We start from the raw sequence: 18018 nt of genomic DNA, 5'->3' as shown, positions 1-18018 counted from the left end.
TTTTGTCTGTTGCACGTTCGTGCAAAGACCCAGCTCTAACGTAGCCTATTTTCCCGTACACTCGCTCGCTTCTGCACTTTCGTCTGCACCATCCATCCTTCACCCCCTCCCCAAGAAAGGGGGGGTCTCTGAATCCCTCAGCTCCGTCATTCTTCAAATATTTTGAAACACACACGCAAAAGAACCACCACACCAAAGGAGGAAGAAAAAAAAAAGAGAAAGAAAACAAAAAGGGAACACGGTTTAAAAATGGCAGGATATGCGGATAACAAAGCCAACAGCGCTGCAATAGCAGATAGATAATGCAACGGTTTTTTTTATTTTTGTCTTTAAGAGTCTCCTATGAAGGGGGGGTGCGGTGCGGACAAGCAGGGAGGGGGAAGCATGAGCTGGCGGGGGAAGCCACAGGGACCACTGCTCGGCACAGCCACATCGCTTCAGTTGGGACGCGAGGGAATAAAATGGTTACGGCGTCGTTTGTTGGATGGGCGAATGAGAGCATGGAGTTATGTGTGAGAATAACAAGTCGGCACTATACAGGGTGAAGGGGAGATCCGTGGGGTGGGAGGAATTCGGAAAGAAAAAGGGGAAAAAAGCTTGCCCCCTTTAAGTTTCATCGGCCTTTGAACCCTTTCTCAGGGTCTCAGGCTGGGTTTCCGAGAAGAATCCAATATTTGCAGAGAAGAATCCAATATTTGCTGAGACGAATCCAGTAATTTGCAGGCTCGAATCCGAATTCGTAATTTGCGCTTTGATCCTGGCGCCCAAATAAGCAAGAATTTGAAAATAGGTCTGGGGGGTGGGGGGAACAGAGGTGACCGAGACCCCCCCCTGCCTGAAAAGTCGTCCCATCCGAGTCCACGACTCGCGCAAAGGATCAACGGATAAACCAGATAGCCGGCAACTGGATTAAGGGTGGCAAGCTGAGGTTCTGGAGGGGGGGGGGATACTTGGGATCTGGGATAGGATACAGGACAGGAAAGCGAGTCACAAGCCTGGCCAAGAGTGGGCGGCAGAGGCGTCTTCTGCGAGAGGAGCCCGCCAGGGCAGCTGTGGGGGCAAGGAAGACACAGCGGCGGCGGCGGTAACGGTGCCCAGGCTCTCGCTGAAAGAAGTGCTGAGTGGTGGGGAGGTGGCGGGGCTGCTGGTGCAGACCGCAATATCCGCCCCGTGGTCCGTGCGAGCCTTGGCGTTCTCACGGAAGGTCAGCTTGTGGGATTCAATCTGCAGCGACACATGGGGGTGGGAAGAAAGGGGGGGAGAGACAAGGGACGGAAGGCGATACCAGAATGTCAGCATTAAAGGCCTGGAAAATAAAAGGCAATTGATTGCATTAACGACATTAGCAGAAGACAACATCACCCGTAAGCAGTGTCCATTTCCCTTCCTCCCCGCCTCCCACCAAGCCCTGAAAATCCAGAATTCAACGGCTCTCCCAGACCCGCTACCTCCTCTAAGGCTGTCAAGGTTCCCTGGGCACTTACTTGTTTCTTCTATGTGCGTCTTGAAGCACTGAATTTCCCTTTGGTCATCACTGCCCTGTGTGGGCGCGAGCGGTCCTGCACCATTCTCCTGCGGGGCACTGCTGCCCAACGGAGACACTCCATTCTCTGGGGCTGCCTCCATGCCCCCCTCAATCTAGAAGGAAACAGTGGGGTGGGGGGGACAATGAAGGGTCACTCCACAAGAGGGAAGGAGATGGGATGTAAGGGTGGACGGCTGGGAGGAAGAGGGTTCTGCCTGTCGTTGGACGGAACACACGGAGAGCGGGCGGAATGAGAGGACTCGCCACAGCCACAACTCATCACGGCAAACCAGTTGTGGCTGTTTTGCCACGGCCATCTCTCCTAGGTCAAGTTGCCTCAAGACAGCACATCGTGGCCAAGTGTGCTACGCGACAATTCTACCGGGGATAATGTGATGTTATCCGCCACTGTTTCTTTTCTTAGCCCTAGATTGTTAGTGGGCTCCTACTAGAACAGTGAAGGACACCATACCGGTAGTAAAAGTTGAGCTGCGCGTGGAGCTGCGCGTGGAGCTGCGCGTGGAGCTGCGCGTGGAGCTGCGCGTGGAGCTGCGCGGGTCCTGCAGATGCGCGCATGCATCCCAATGTTCATGCGCAGAAGCAAAACCTCGTGATGGGACGCACACGTGAGAGATTTTGGCAATTTTTTGCTTCTGCGCAGGCGTAGGAAGCAAAATCTCATGAGAGAATGAACATGCTAAGAGATTTTGTTGGGTTTTTGCCTCTGCGCATGCGCAGAAGCAAAATCTCACAAGGGGACACACGCAAGAGATATTTTGGTGTTTTTTTGCTCCTGTGCATGCGCAGAAGCAAAATCTTGCAAGGGGACACACACAAAAGATATTTTGGTGTTTTTTTGCTCCTGTGCATGCACAGAAGCAAAATCTCATGATGGGACACACACAAGCGATATTTCGGTGATTTTTTAATTCTGCGCATGCGTAGGAAGCAAAATCTTGCGAAAGAATGAACATGCTAAGAGATTTTGGTGTTTTTCTGCATGGGCAGAAGCAAAATCTCGCAAGGGGACACACACAAGAGATATTTCGGTGATTTTGTGCTCCTGTGCATGCGCAGAAGCAAAATCTCGTGATGGGACGCACACGTGAGAGAGATTACGGTGATTTTTTGCTCCTGTGCATGCATAGGAAACAAAATTTCATGAGGGGATACACACGTGAGAGAGATTTTTTTTGCTTCTGCATATGTGCGGAAGCTGCTGGCTCCTGGAGGGGAGTGAACAAAATTTGGGGGAGGCACCGGAGACAGGGGATCGACTGGGCCATGTAATGTAACTGTCACTGGACAGGTCGGTGTGACTTTTAGTGTGAGTGACGGGAAATGTGGGATTTCAGATTCGAGGGGGGAGGGTGTTTCTCCCTCATGTGCCAACATGGCTTCTCTCATAAAATCTTACATCAATGGACTTTTGTCTCGGGAGTTCTGAATTGCAAATGAGGAGTTAAGTTGGAACGCTGACATCTTTTGACATTATGTCCATGGACAAAAACGGAAATGATGGTCGAGGAAACAATGGCAGATAATAATTTATTGTGTTATTCCATGTGAAATTGTCCAGAGAGAAAAATGGCGCAACAAGTTGGCTCTAATGAAATGGCCATGTCGCAGCATGATGCCTGCAGAGAATTGGCTGTGATCAGTTATCCTAGACAAGAGAGGTTTCAACAGAACTCTTCTGAGAAGACCGTTTAGTCTAGGGAAAGGCTGATCCCTTTCGCTTCAATCTCATCCAGGCTCGTTTCTCCTCACTTCCTTTGTCCAGGGATAGGGAAAGTTCTATAACTTGTGGACTTCAATTCCCAGAATTCCTGAGTCAATCATGCTAGCTCAGGAATTCTGGGAGTTGAAGTTCACATGTCATAGAAGAGCCAACTTTGCCTACCCTTCCCCGAGCCCAGTGATGGCGATCCTTTTTTTTCTCAAGTGCTGAAAAAGCATGGATGTACAGTATTGCGCATGCGTGAGTGCCCACACCCATGCCTGGGGAGGCAAAAACACCTCGCCCCGACCCTGAAGGCCCTCTGGAGGCCAGAAATCGCCCATTTCCCAACTTCTGGTGGGCCCAGTAGGCTCATGTTTCGCCTTCCCCGGGCTCCAAAGGCTTCTCTGGAGCCAAAGGAGGGTAAAAACGCCCCCCCCATCCCTCTGGAAGCTCTCTGGAAGCCAAAAATCAGCTGGTCAGCACACACATGCACTTTGGAGCTGAGCTAGGGCAATGGCTCGCGTGCCAGCAGATATGGCTCCGCGTGCCGCCTGTGGTACCCGTGCCATAGGTTCACCATCACTGCCCTAGCCCAAATATTGTACTCTTCTGCAATCCCGGGGACTGGTTTGGCTGTGAAGTGAAGACATGAGAACACAGTGGCATGTGGGGGAACATCGATGGAGGGACCACAGACATAGGCGATTGTTTGAGAAGGATGCTGGGAGGGGAACCTATCCTGTCCCTCGCCTTCCCGCCAAGATTTTTCTGAAGGCTGACCAGGTCAAGGCTAGGCACTTAGGATGAATTAAACATACCCAGGATGCAACTCTGCAACTCCCGAGATGCCCGCGAGAGGGAATTTTATATATATATATATTTCTCTCTCACCAAGGAACTTGGTTGGTCTTTGTAGCAAGGTTGAAGAGACACAGTTTGGAGTAGAATTTTGTTCGCTAAATCAGTGATTTTCAACCTTTTTTGAGCCGTGGCACATTTTTTACATTTACAAAACCATGGGGCACATTGAGTGGGGAGGGGAGAGCGGATAAAAAAAGTTTGGACAAAAATTTCTCTCTCTCTCTTTTCCTCCCTTTCGCTCTATTTCTCTCTCCCTCCCTCTTTCTCTCCCTTCCTCTTTTCTCCCTCCCTACCTCCCTCTGTCTTTCTCTCTCCCACGTTCCCTCCCTCTCTTTCTCTCTTTCTTTCTTTCTCTCTCTCTTTCTTTCTCTCGTTCTTTCTCTCTCTCTTGCTTTCTTTCTCTCTCTCGTTCTTTCTTTTTCTCTCCCCTTCTTTCTCTCTCTTGCTTGCTTTCTCTCTCTCTCTTGCTTGCTTTCTCTCTCTCTTGCTCTTTCTTTCTCTCTTTTTTTCTTTCTTTCTCTCTCTCTCTTGTTTTTTTTTTTCTCTCTGAGCTTCGCGGCACACCTGACCATGTCTCACGGCACACTAGTGTGCTGCGGCACACTGGTTGAAAAACACTGCGCTAAATAATAGGGACGTTAAACGAGTCATGATGTCTGAACCTTACAACTATTTTTACTACTGTGGCTGCGATTGTTACCGTATTTTCGGGGTATAAGATGCACCGGTGTATAAGACACACCTAGATTTTAGAGGAGAAAAACATGGAAAAAAGTATTCTGAATGGTGCAGTGTTATATTGTTTAATAAAAGACCAGTCTAGCAGAATACTTTTTACAACCATGTATATTTTTTTAAACTATGTAAAATTTTTACAAACTTCAAACTTGAGAGCTTCAAGACATGTGGACTTCAACTCCCAGAATTCCTCCACCAGTCATGCTAGCTCAGGAATGGGAGTTGAAGTCCACAAGCCTTAAACTAGCCAGGTTTAAGACCCTGCACTCCTAACCCCTAACTCGGGGGTCTTCGAACTTGAAAGCTTTAAGTGTTCAAAACAAGTCCGAAATAAAGCAAACAAAAGAAGGCTTCTACAATCAGCCCTTCCACGAGGTAGCCAGAAATTTGGTTCTTAAAAAGAGGAAAACAAATCTTAAACACCAGGTTCGTATCTCGAAAAGTTCGTATGAAGAGGCGTTCGTAAGACGAGGTACTACTGTACATATTAAAAGTATTATTAGCATTTTCTTTTTCTCTGAATGTTTAACGTATCAAAGAAATATCATTAATTATTATTTTAAGAATTTATTCTGTTTTTTAGTGCTCAAGCTTTATTATACATTTGAAGAAAAATGACGAACATTTTAATCCCCCCCTCCCCCCCAAAAACCAAGTGTTATCCACCAATGTTCCCTCTAAGGTGCGTGGCCGCACGGCTGCGGGCCCAAAAACAACTTCCGCACACCCTTTTCCAAGGCCGCGCAAGGTGCTGGGCATTGGAATTGGGGGCGGGGAGCGACAAAAGTGCGGAGGTTGTTTTGAATGTCGGCCGTGGCCGCCCCCGCCACCCCAGCGCCTTTGGTCCCCTTGCGCCCCTGGCTTCTCACTGCTGTCCCCCGCCCGCCTGATCCACCCCTCTCTGGTTTTCTCCACTTCCCTCCTTGGCCGCAGCTTATCCCGCAGCGGTGGCGGCTGCGGCTTCTCATCCTCATTCGGCCGCTAGCCACTCCGAGCGCTTTGGGAACGCCCTGCCCCTCTCGTAGTCCCTTCGCTGAGAGTGCTTTCATCCCGGGCTGTCAGAGACCCAAAAATGAGAACAGTGGTAGAAATTTGAGGAGGGGTGATTGATTAAATATGGATTGACTATGAAATATTGGTAAAATATATATTTAGGTGTTGTTTAATATTAGGATGTATTAATTTTAAAAATTGGATTAGAATTTTAGAACTATATAGAATTACATAGGTAAAATTAATGGAAGATACATATGATAAATAAGGGGTTTGTGATATGAACTGTATGATTTTATGAGTTTGCATTATGAATTTAAAATATACTTGGAAATGTAGAAGATTGATGTAAAGTTAATAATAGTAAATTTTATGCCAAGTGCCTGAAAATTAATTGAACTTGGAAATATTGAATGTAATTATAGAAAAATATAATTTATGGAAATATATTATTTGATGCATTGGTGTTCAGGTAGATTTTCATAGCATTACTAGATTACTATAATACTATGATAAATATTTAAGAAATGGAAGATTTAAAAAAGCATGGATTTCTTAATAGTTGTGTTTTTTGTTTTGCTGGTTGTTTTAGTTTGAATAGTAATAAATTTTGGTTTTGTTTTATTATTACTTTCTTTTAGTAAAAAAGAAGGGATTTTTTCCTTATTTATTTATTTATTTATTTGTGTTTATTTATTTATTTACTTTATTTATTTACTTTATTTGTTTGTTTGTTCATTTATTTATTTATACTTCTATGCCGCCCAGTCCCAAAGGGACTGCTGCTCACCGAACCCACACCGAAAAAAAATCAGAGGGAACATTGTTATCCCCCCCTGATGGCGATGCGTGTGGAAGGCTGCCTGATAACTCCTCTCTGCTCACATCGCCGCTACTAAGAAGGATGGACGTGAGGTAGATCGGGTGGGAGAACGTCACGCGAACATCTCCCTCCTCAGTTCCTCCTGCTCTGCTACTAGCTACCTAGCGTCACTGAGGGTCCGCCATATTTAACAAGTCCTCCGTTTCCACCTAGTGTGCTCTGGAGATTTGATTCAAACGCCACCACTAAGAGTGATCTCTTGGTTCATTTGTGGTGAGGAACCGCAACAGGGGCAGCCCTCAAGCGTACCTTGACACTACTTCCAGTCGGTAGGTGCCCGATGTTGTCCAACGAGCCCACTTTGGCCTGGGCCTTCTCTTTGAAATTTAGTTTTTGACTCGCTATTTTCACATCCCCACCACCTGAAAGAGAAGAAGAGACTGTAACTTTCACCAGAAGTTCATCGCGTGAACCAACCACCAGCTCAGATTGCTTTTCTTGGGGCAGGGATGATGAGTGAGTAGAGCGGTATGTTGCCCTAGAGGTGGAGCTCTTCCCTCACAGCCTCTTGATCAGGGGTCTCCAACCTGGGCTACTTTAAGACTTGTGGACTTTAACTCCCAGAATTCCTCAGCCAGCCAGGAATGATCATTCATGACTGGCTGAGGAATTCTGGGTGTTGAAGTCCGCAAGTTGGAAGAGGCCAGAAGGGTCATTTAAGACAGGTGGCCCCTTTAAGATGTGTGGACTTCAATTCCCAGAATTCCTCAGCCAGCCATGAATGATAAGAGTTGGAAGAGGCCAGAAGGGTAATTTAAGACAGGTGTCTCCACTGTTGGCCACTTTTAAGACTTGTGGACTTCAACTCCCAGAATTCCTCAGCCAGCCAGGAATAATAGAGTGGGAAGAGGCCAGAAGGGTAATTTAAGACAGGTGTCTCCACTGTTGGCCACTTTTAAGACTTGTGGACTTCAACTCCCAGAATTCCTCAGCCAGCCAGGAATAATAGAGTGGGAAGAGGCCAGAAGGGTAATTTAAGACAGGTGTCTCCACTGTTGGCCACTTTTAAGACTTATGGACTTCAACTCCCAGAAATCCTCAGCCAGCTAAAAGTAGCCAAGGTTGGAGACCCCTGTATTAGATGACTCTTCTGGCCTCTTCCAACTCTATCATTCATGGCTGGCTGAGAATTTCTGGGCCATTTATTGACATGTCTTCTTCTAGGACATATTTGCTTGGGCTGGCGCTTCAAGGTAGTCAGGTTGAAGAAACAGAGACTATATTGTTCCCTGGCAGCAACAAAAGAGTTGTCACTTCTCCAAGTCCTGCCTTGGTGGCTCTATTGACATTTCTCCAAGATCAGCCATAAACCAATCCTTCTGAGAGATCATCTACCTCCAACGCAAGGCTCTAGGTTGGGTTGGAGGTACACTTATATATTGCTTCAAATTGCTTTTACAACCCTCTCGAAGCAGTTTACGGAACCAGCCTCTTGCCCCCAACAATCTGGGTCCTCATTTCACCCACCACAGAAGGATGGAAGGCTGAGTCAACCTTGAGCCGGTGGTGAGATTCGAACTGCTGAACTGCAGCTAGCAAGTTAGCTGAAGTAGCCTGCAGAGCTGCACTCTAACCACTGTGCCACCCCGGCTTCTACAGATCTTCTGTCCAGAGAATGTCTCTTGGACTCTCCTTTCCTCAAAGATCTGCTTCTAAGATCCTATCTTTATAGATAGTGATTCGACACAAAAATATGTAACCCTTCCCTGGTGCAGAGCTGAAGGGATTGGATACTGTAGCCTAGAGGATAATTCTCTGCCTTACAAGGCAAAGGTTGCAGGTTCAAGTCCCAGTGGGTATGGCTAGCTGATGAGGCCAAAATAAGGCCGAAATAGATTTATCCTAGTCTCCTTTAATTTTCATATTGAGCAAAAAAACATGTGACACATACAGATAGAATTGTCAGCTATCAATAAAATTAACTGCCTTGGAAATGTCCCTGGGTTGGTCCGAGAGGCAAATAAGGAGCTGTGATGTTCCTTCAATACACCAGGGTGATTCGACACAAAAATATGTAACCCTTCCCTGGTGCAGAGCTGAAGGGATTGGATACTTCAGCCTAGAGGATAATTCTCTGCCTTACAAGGCAAAGGTTGCAGGTTCAAGTCCCAGTATCGCTTAGAGAGGGCTGCGAAAGCACTGTGACATGGTATAATAAGTCTAAAGGCTAAATGCCATTCCCCACCCTAGGGCAATGCTCAATTGAAAGCCATTCCCATAACGTAGCCCTCCCTCCCTCGGTGGCCACCGACTTTCTGCATCTCACCTGGTTTGTATTTGATGTTCACCTTCGAACCACATTTCGATGATACTTTCGACAGATCAATCTTTTTATTTTGGATCTGCACCTACAGAAGAAGAGAAGGAAAGAAATAAACAACTGAGAGGGAAGCAAGACCAGGTCCTTCCAAAAGTCCCACAGATGTTTCCAAGGGCCAAGAAGAGTCCGAGATGTTCTCCTCCCACCACCTAACAAAAGTTGTCCTTCCAGGGACGTAGAGGACACCAGGAATCTCTGGCGGCACAGAAACAGGCCTTTCAAAGAGCCCTGGAATGTGAGCGGACAGGCTCATAAAAGACCTCTCCCATGAGAACCGAAACTTGGTTAGCAAGGCCTAAGAGCACTGATCTTTGGACAACGGGTCTGGAAATCTCAGAATGTGCCCAGAATATATTTCATGCGAGGGAGGGGAAGACCTCTGCAAAAGAGAAGAGCATAAAAAAGAGGATTAGGGGGCTGGAGGCTAAAACATACGAAGAACGGTCGCAGGAACTGGGCATGGCTACTTTAGTGAGAAGAAGGACCAGGGGAGACAGGATAGCAGCCTTCCAGTATCTCAGGGGCTGCCACAAAGAAGAAGGAGTCAGACTATTCTCCAAAGCACCTGAGGGTAGAACAAGAAGCAATGGGTGGAAACTAAACAAGGAGAGAAGAAACTTTGAACTAAGGATAAATTTCCCGACAGTCAGAACAATTAATCCGCGGAACAGTGTGCCACCAGAAGTTGTGAATGCTCCAACACTGGAAGTTTTTAAGATGTTTTCTAACCATCTGTCTGAAGTAGTGTAGGGTTTCCTGCCTAAGCAGGGGGGTGGACTAGAAGACCTCCAAGGTCCCTTCTAACTCTGTTGTTGTTATTAATTCCAAAGTGGTGGGGGTGGGGTGGGATAAAGGCAGGAGGAGAAGGAGAGAAGATGGAGAGGAGGGGATGATGGGACCTTCTCCAGTAGATGTTTCAAGCACCCTCAGGGACCAAGCAAAGAAATAAGGAGACGATCGGTTACACAATCCCAGCTGCAATTAAAAAAAAAAAAAAAAAAAAAGTTATTTAGGACTGGGATGTCTCCTTGCAGGACCAAAAAACCCACAAAAACACAAAAGCTGGGGGGAGGGGGGAAACCACAATAAGATTCATTGTTCCCGTTGCCACTAAATGCCCACGAGATGTGTGTTTCCTATTTCAACACAATGCAATACAATGCTCTGTGGACCATAGAAGAAGGATTCAGGATACAGCTACCCTACTTGCGAGAACCGGGCAGGTCTACTTTAATGAAAAGAAGGACCAGGGGAGACAGGATAGTAGTGTTCCAATATCTCAGGGGCTGCCGCAAAGAAGAAGGAGTCAGGCTATTCTCCGATGCAACAAGAAGCAATGGGTGGAAACTAAACAAGGAGAGAAGCAACTTAGAACTAACAAGAAATTTCCTGACAGTCAGAACAATTAATCAGTGGAACAGCCTGCCACCAGAAGTTGTGAATGCCCCAACACTGGAAGTTTTTAAGATGTTGCATAACCCTCTGTCTGAAGTAGTTAGAGTTTCCTGCCAAAGCAGGAGGTTGGACTAGAACAATGTTTCCCAACCTTGGCAACTGAAGACAGTGTTCCCTCGATTTTCGTGGGGGATGCGTTCCGAGTCTGCCCACAAAAGTCGAATTTCCGCGAAGTAGAGATGCAGAAGTAAATACAGTGATCCCCCGATCATTGCGAGGGTTCCGTTCCAGGACCCCTAGCAATGATCGGTTTTTCGCGAAGTAGCGCTGCGGAAGTAAAAACACCATCTGCGCATGCGCAGATGGTGTTTTTACTTCCGCCGCAACAGCGAGGAGCCGAAGATTGGGGTTTCCCCGCCGCCCACGCAAACTCCTCGCTGCTGCCACGCCCGCCGCTTGTCCGCCGCCTGCCTGCCCGCGCGCCCGCCCTTCGCCCGGCCACCCGCCCTTCGCTCGCTGCTCGCCCGGCCACCCGGGTTCGTTTGGCTTTGGGACATGCCGGCGGCGACGTTTTAAAACAGCCGCGCGGCTTCCCAACTGAGTCCCGAAGTCAAAGGTGAACTTCCGCGTTTGGCTTCGGGACTCAGTTGGGAAGCCGCGCGGCTGTTTTAAAACGTCGCCGCCGGCATGTCCCGAAGCCAAACGAACCCGGGTGGCCGGGCGAGCAGCGAGCGAAGGGCGGGTGGCCGGGCGAAGAGCGGGCGAGCGGCGAAGGGCGGGCGAGCAGCGAGCGAACGGCGGGTGGCCGGGCGAAGGGCGGGCGAGCAGCGAGCGAACGGCGGGTGGCCGGGCGAACGAGCAGCGAGCGAACGGCGGGTGACCGGGCGAACGGCGGGCGAGCAGCGAGCGAACGGCGGGTGGCCGGGCGAGCAGCGAACGGCGGGCGAGCCGGGCGAACGGCGGGCGAGCGGGTGCTGGGGGGGGCTTCTTGGCCTCCTGCCAGCAAGAGGGGGAAGACCCAGGGAAGCCGCCCAGCAGCTGATCTGCCCGGCACCATCTACGCATGCGTGCCCATAGAAAAAAGGGCGCGCATGCGCAGATGGTGTTTGTACTTCCGGGTTGAAAAATCGCCATATAGCCGTTTCGCAATGATCGGGATCGCAATACCCGGGGGATCACTGTACACTAATTTTTGGCTATGAACAGAATCACAAGCCTTCCCTTAACACTTTAAACCCCTAAAGTGCAATTTCCCATTCCCTTAGCAACCATTTAGATCATTACTCACCATGTTTATTTATCAAAATTTATTTAAAAAAATATTTATTAAAGTCGGATGAAAGTTTGGCGATGACATATGATGTCATCGTGCGGGAAAAACCGTGGTATAGGGAAAAAACCCGCAAAGTATTTTTTAAGTAATATTTTTGAAAAACCATGGTATAGACTTTTTGCGAAGTTCGAACCCGCGAAAATCGAGGGACCACTGTATTTGGACTTCAATTCCCAGAATTCCCCAGCCAGCAAATGCTGGCTGGGGAATTCTGGGAGTTGAAGTCCAGATATCTTCAAGTTGCCAAGGTTGGGAAACACTGGACCTCCAAGGTCCCTTCCAACTCTGTTGTCATTATTATTATTACGTCTCAAGTCAACCCTCTCAGTTGCTCTAGGGATTTCATGAATGTTGGAGATGTTCTTAAGGAGGTCAAAGGGGCACGTTTGGGGTTGGGCTAAGATGGGAAGGGGTTTTTTTTAAGAGTTTGTCCGTCTCAAAATGGTGCACAGTCCCAAGTCGAGAACCAATATATGTCCCATTCTTTGGGTGGGTGCACACAGGTGGGTGATTTGGAGAAGCGGTAGAAGACAATATTTGAAGCTCAGAGTTAAACCATTGAGTCCTTGGTGCTCTCTGAGCTGGGTGGTTTCCTTGTGGACGTCTCATGACCCAACAACAGAACATCATCAGTGCTAGTAGGGAGTAAGAGTGTGGGAGAGGAGGAGGAGGGAAAGAAGGTAGGTTGTTTAGTCGACGGGACCCGGAGAAGGCCAACTCTGTGGGACCTAACCGGTTGCTGGGATTCGTGCAGCAGAAGACGGTCGCGCAGATAACCTGGTCCAGTGCCATGAAGGGCTTTATAGGTCATAACCAACACTTTGAATTGTGACCAGAAACTGATCGGCAACCAATGCAGGCTGCGGAGTGTTGGTGTAATATGGGCATATCTGGGGAGGCCCAAGATTGCTCTCACAGCTGCATTCTGCACGATCTGAAGTTTCCGAACACTTTTCAAAGGTAGCCCCATGTAGAGAGCATTACAGTAGTCGAGCCTCGAGGTGATGAGGGCATGAGTGACTGTGAGCAGTGACTCCCGGTCCAGATAGGGCCACAACTGGTGCACCAGGTGAACCTGGGCAAACGCCCCTCCCTCGCCACAGCTGAAAGATGTTTCTCTAATGTGAACTATGGATTGAGGAGGACGCCCAAGTTGCGAACCCTCTCTGAGGGGGTCAGTAATTCCACCCCCAGAGTAATAGACGGACAGATGGATTTGTCCTTGGGAGGCAAAACCCACAGCCACTCCATAACTGTCTAGTTTAGTTCTGCAACCCAACAAGACCAACACAGACTTCAGAGGAGAATCAGAACTGCAGAAAAAACAATGGCTGCCAACCTGCCTTCCATTGAGGACCTGTAGACTGCACAAGTCAAAAAGAGGGCGGGGAAAATATTTACTGACCCCCTCACATAAACTGGACACAAACTGTTTCAACTCCTAACCTTAAAACATCACTACAGAGCACTGCACACTAAGACAACTAGACACAAGAACAGTTTTTCCCCAAATGCCATCACTCCACTAAACAAATAATTCCCTCAACACTGTCAAACGTTTTACTAAGTCTGCACTTCAATTCTACTATTTTTTTCATCATTCCTTTCACCCATTTCCTCCCATTTATGACTGTATGGACTGTAACTTGTTGCTTGCATCCTAAGATTTTTATTAATATTGTTTCTTCATTGCTTATTTGACCCTTATGACAATCATTAAGTGTTGTACCACGATTCTTGACAAATGTATCTTTTTCTTTTATGCACACTGAGAGCATCTGCACCAAAGACAAATTCCTTGTGTGTCCAATCACACTTGGCCAATAAAGAATTCTATTCTATTCTACATAAACAGAGAACAACCCTCCCTTTCCCTCCTAGCACTGATGATGTTCCATAGTTGGGTCACGAAAGGAAACCACCAAGCTCAGAGAACACCAAAGACCTTATGACTTGAAGAATAACCCGCATGTGTGCCCCAGGAGATAATGCTTCTCCACAAGTCAAGCTCTCCTATTTTGGGACAGTCACCTTCTGATAGTGGGAGAACCTCAAAAATGAACAAGATGGGACAGCCATTGTTCCCCCGAGACTGCAGAAGGTCATGTGACACTGGAAGAAGGTGGAAACTCCATAACGTTAAAAGTAACTTGGCCAACAACATCCTATGAAGCTGGATGAAAGTACAAATTCCACAACATTACAAAGTTTTTTAGCCAAGGACGTCCTATGACACTCAAAGAAGGTGAAAACTCCATAACATCAAAAGTCACTTGGCCAAGGATGTCCAGTGCACTGGAAGAAGGTGGAAACATCAAAAGCCACTTGACCAACAGCGTCGTATCAACTTAGATGAATGTAGAAACTCCCTAACGTCAAGTCACTTGGCCAAGGATGTCCAGTGCACTGGAAGAAGGTGGAAACATCAAAAGCCACTTGACCAACAACGTCCTATCAACCTGGATGAATGTAGAAACTCCGAAACATCAAGTCACTTGGCCAAGGACCTCTTATGACACTCAAAAGAAAGTCGAAACTGTTGTAAGTGGTTCACGTCCGTTTCAGCTGGTTATGGATTTTGAGGACCAATAGACGGAGGAGTACTGATATCACAGGCCAGTGTTCTTGCCTTATGAGTCTGAGGGGGAATTGGAGACTGGGGAGCCACCAGAGACTGTAGAATCCATTAGAGTATTGTCTGAGTCAGAGGACGATGGGGACTTAGAGGACTTTCTCTTGGATGCGAGGGACAGAAGAATGATAGCCAGGCATGAATATCTCTCTAGAAGAGGGGTCTAGGCATTGATTAGATCTATGGGACATTTAGCCACACCCTGCCAATATATATATTTTTGAGCCCTGTGCTCAAACACACCAAATTACTTGGGGACCTATTTATCTTGGTATACACCACCGAGGGACCTACGTTCGGCAGGGAAGGGTCGGTTGACTGTTCCACAGACACGTAAAGCAACATCAAAATTGCAGGGGCTTTCAAGAGCTGGCCCCATGTCTGTGGAACAGTCTTCCCTTAGAGCTTGGGTAGAGGAGAATTTTCTCCACTTCCGCAAGGCACTAAAGACATTCCACTTTCATTCGGCAGATTGAAACATCTTTGTTCTGGGGATCAGCAAGAGGGGAGGACACTGGAGATGTTGGGAATGGTTTTAACAAGGTTTGTGGTTTTATTAGTTGTGTTTTAGCTAAGTGTGTGTATTGTCTACTGTCTGTTGTGTATGTGGCTTGCTGTATTATTATTATTATTATTATTATTTAAATAAAGTTTATTAATTAACAAAGGGTAAATGGGGAAGGGGAAGGAGGGGTACATAAATTTAAAAAGGGATGAGGGTATTTATTACATGGTATTGTATTTCAAAGTATATATCTTACATTGTAACAAAAATTCAATGTTCACATTTATATCTTATTACTATCAATACCTCATTTGTCTAACTTATCCTATTATTTAAAAGCTATAAAGGTAATAACTAGTGATAAGGATAGTAAGAGACATATTTGTAGAAAGGTAGTTAGGAAAATAGATTTATGATTGTATAAAGTATTTGTGGGGGAAAAATATAAGGAGTAAAAAAAAAAAGAAGAAAAAAGTTAAATAATAAGGAAGGGAGTGGGGAGGATCTGCCTAAGTAGCAGACGTTATCAGGAGATACGACATGGTGTAGTAATATGTTAATGGGTGTAACAGTAATATATCAATAAAAAAGGAAAAAGGAAAGAAAATATATTTATATAAATATTGGAAAAGAGGAAAGGTGTAACTCGGTTAGTATAGAATAAGGTAAGTAATTAGTTGTCGGAATCAGGTTCTAATCAAATTTTTGTTTTTTATTTATTTATTTGTTAATTTATTTATTTATTTATTTTAAATGTCGGTATTGAAATTATTTTATTAGTCAATGGTATTTTGAGTCATCATTATTATTATTATTATTATTATCATCATTATTATTAAATATTATTATTATTAAATATTATTATTAAATATTATTATTAAATATTATTATTAAATATTATTAATTATTATTAATTATTATCATTATTATTATATAGGACAGGCTGATGGAAGAAGAGGTATAGCAAGCAACGTTCATCACGAAGATGGAGCCTTGGGAGACTGTGATAAATACCAGAGACACCTCATTAGGGAAGATTTATGACTTAAGCTGGCGTGCATCCCAGATGGAAATGCTGTCAGCCTGAAATGTCTTAGAATTCACTTATTTCTTGCTGGACTTTGTGTAAATAATAATCCTTTTGCCTCGATCAATGTTTCCAGCATGTATGGGTTAGCTTTCTAATTGATTGATCCGGTCAGCCAGAAAAGAAACTCCATAACATTAAAAAAAAAAAGTCACTTGGCCAAGTCTAGCGGTTCTACTCACATTGGTATAACTCCGGCTGGGTTTGGGATTGGTCGATGGCTGGCCTTTGTTGCCTGAAGCTGGCTTGGGGACATTTTGGACCTGAAAACAATAGATACTTTACTCCGTGAGTTGAGCAGATGGGACAGACTGATTGGCGGACAATGGAGAAGCAAGGAAGGACGGACAGTGGCAAGAAAAAGGAAGAAGATCCAAGGAGCTTCCTAGAGGAGACAGATCTAGAACGAGACCGGAAGAAACGAAAGGAAATCGCTTTGGCACATAAATCTGGAGATAGTCTAGAATTGATTGGTGATTGTGATTATTATGTTTCGGAGAAGGGGTGAAGAAGTTCTAGTGAGAGAGGAAGAAAGAGGGACAGAAAGAAAAAAGGATAGCAAAATTCGCCAAATCAGGACAAAGAAACAGACATGCTTGGGAGTAGCCGACATCTCCCTGGAATGGTGGTTAAAAGTGGGCTCCAGGAAGTCCCAGGAAAGGAGCCGCCTTTGGGCATCTACCAAAGGTGAAGGTAGATGCTAGACCTTGAAAGAGGCCCCTTGAAGATGGGTTTCATCTGAAAAAAGAGCAGGTTCCACCCGGAATGAGAGGCCGGTCACAGACAAAAGTGCATTATCTCGCTCTTATTTACAGAGGGGACCGAAGAGGTCAGCGAGGCAGTGATGCTCAGCTTTGGCCACTGGAAGATCCATGGACTTCAAACTCAAAAGAATTCAAGGTCAACTCCATCCATCCCACCTCGGCTGTTGGGACCCATGCAGAGACGGGCTAAGAGAGATGGATGGATGGGTGGATGGAGTGAGGATCAATCAATCGAGGGGCCTGTCTGTCTAATATTTATCTATCATTCTATTGTCTATATCATTGCTCTTTCTCTCTCTCTCATCTATCTGTGTCTTTCTTTCTGTCTATCTATCTCAAGCAAGCAAGCCTATATATCAATAAATTTATCATCTATCTATCTAAACCAATCAATCTAAATCAACCTATCAAATTATTTACCAATATCTATAAATCAATCAATCAATCAGCAACTGGTTGTCTGTGTCAGTCTGTCTATTATTATCAATCCATTAATCTAAATCAATCAATTAATCACTCTGTCTGTCTGTCTGTCTGTGTCTATCTATCTATCTCAATCCATTAATCTAAACCAATCAATTAATCACTCTATCTATCTATCTATCTATCTATCTATCTATCTATCTATCTATCCTATTTATCTAAATCAATCTGTCATCTATCTAAATCAATCAATTTATCTACCTATATCAATCAATAATCTACCAGTTGTCTGTCTGTCTGTCTGTCTGTCTGTCTGTCTGTCTGTCTATCTATCTATCTCAAATAATCAATCATCTATTGGTTATCTCTCTTTATCACCGTATTATTCTATCTTTATCACTCTCTCTTATAACTATCACTATACTGTATCTCTCTCTCATCTATATCTTATATCATTGCAGTCTGTATGTATCTTTATATATGTATAAATATACACACACACACTCATCCATCCATGTTTATCTATCTATCAGTCTGTCCATCTCTCTATGATCTCTAGATCTTCCATCCATCTTTTCTCTGGTATCTCTTGCAACATTGCCCAGGGAATTGTGGGAGTTGAAGTGCTCAGTTCTTCAAGTGGCCAACTTTGGACAAGACCGACTGAAGTGCTATTCTGTCTGTTGTGGTCTGTGTAATCTGGTCAGGAGGAAGGGGCCATGCTTTGGAGGTGAGCACAAGGCCCAACTGCAGAAGGGACAAATCCTCCCCCATCAGAAGCATCCATTCTACCTGGCAGAAGATCCCTGTTGGACACCCTGCCCCCAACTTGTAAA

At 45.7% G+C, this 18018-nt stretch overlaps 1 protein-coding gene across 1 annotated transcript in view; it reads right to left on the bottom strand.

The window, feature by feature from the left end:
* Nucleotides 1–298: 298 nt before the first annotated feature.
* LOC139153215 (microtubule-associated protein 2-like) overlaps nt 299–18018 on the bottom strand; it is a 157849-nt gene continuing 140129 nt past the window's right edge. Inside the window, exons 20-23 of the mRNA XM_070726858.1 lie at nt 16178–16258; nt 8990–9071; nt 6973–7085; nt 299–1224 (exon numbers count right to left, since the gene is read on the bottom strand). Of these exons, the coding sequence (XP_070582959.1) occupies nt 988–1224; nt 6973–7085; nt 8990–9071; nt 16178–16258 (513 nt within the window). The 3' untranslated portion in view covers nt 299–987. The remainder of the gene's footprint in view (nt 1225–6972; nt 7086–8989; nt 9072–16177; nt 16259–18018) is intronic.

The sequence above is a fragment of the Erythrolamprus reginae genome, chromosome Z (assembly GCF_031021105.1).
Source record: "Erythrolamprus reginae isolate rEryReg1 chromosome Z, rEryReg1.hap1, whole genome shotgun sequence".
Lineage (NCBI taxonomy): Eukaryota > Metazoa > Chordata > Lepidosauria > Squamata > Dipsadidae > Erythrolamprus > Erythrolamprus reginae.
The sequence above is the reverse complement of the archived record's forward strand: the minus strand, read 5'-3'. Positions and strand labels throughout refer to the sequence as shown.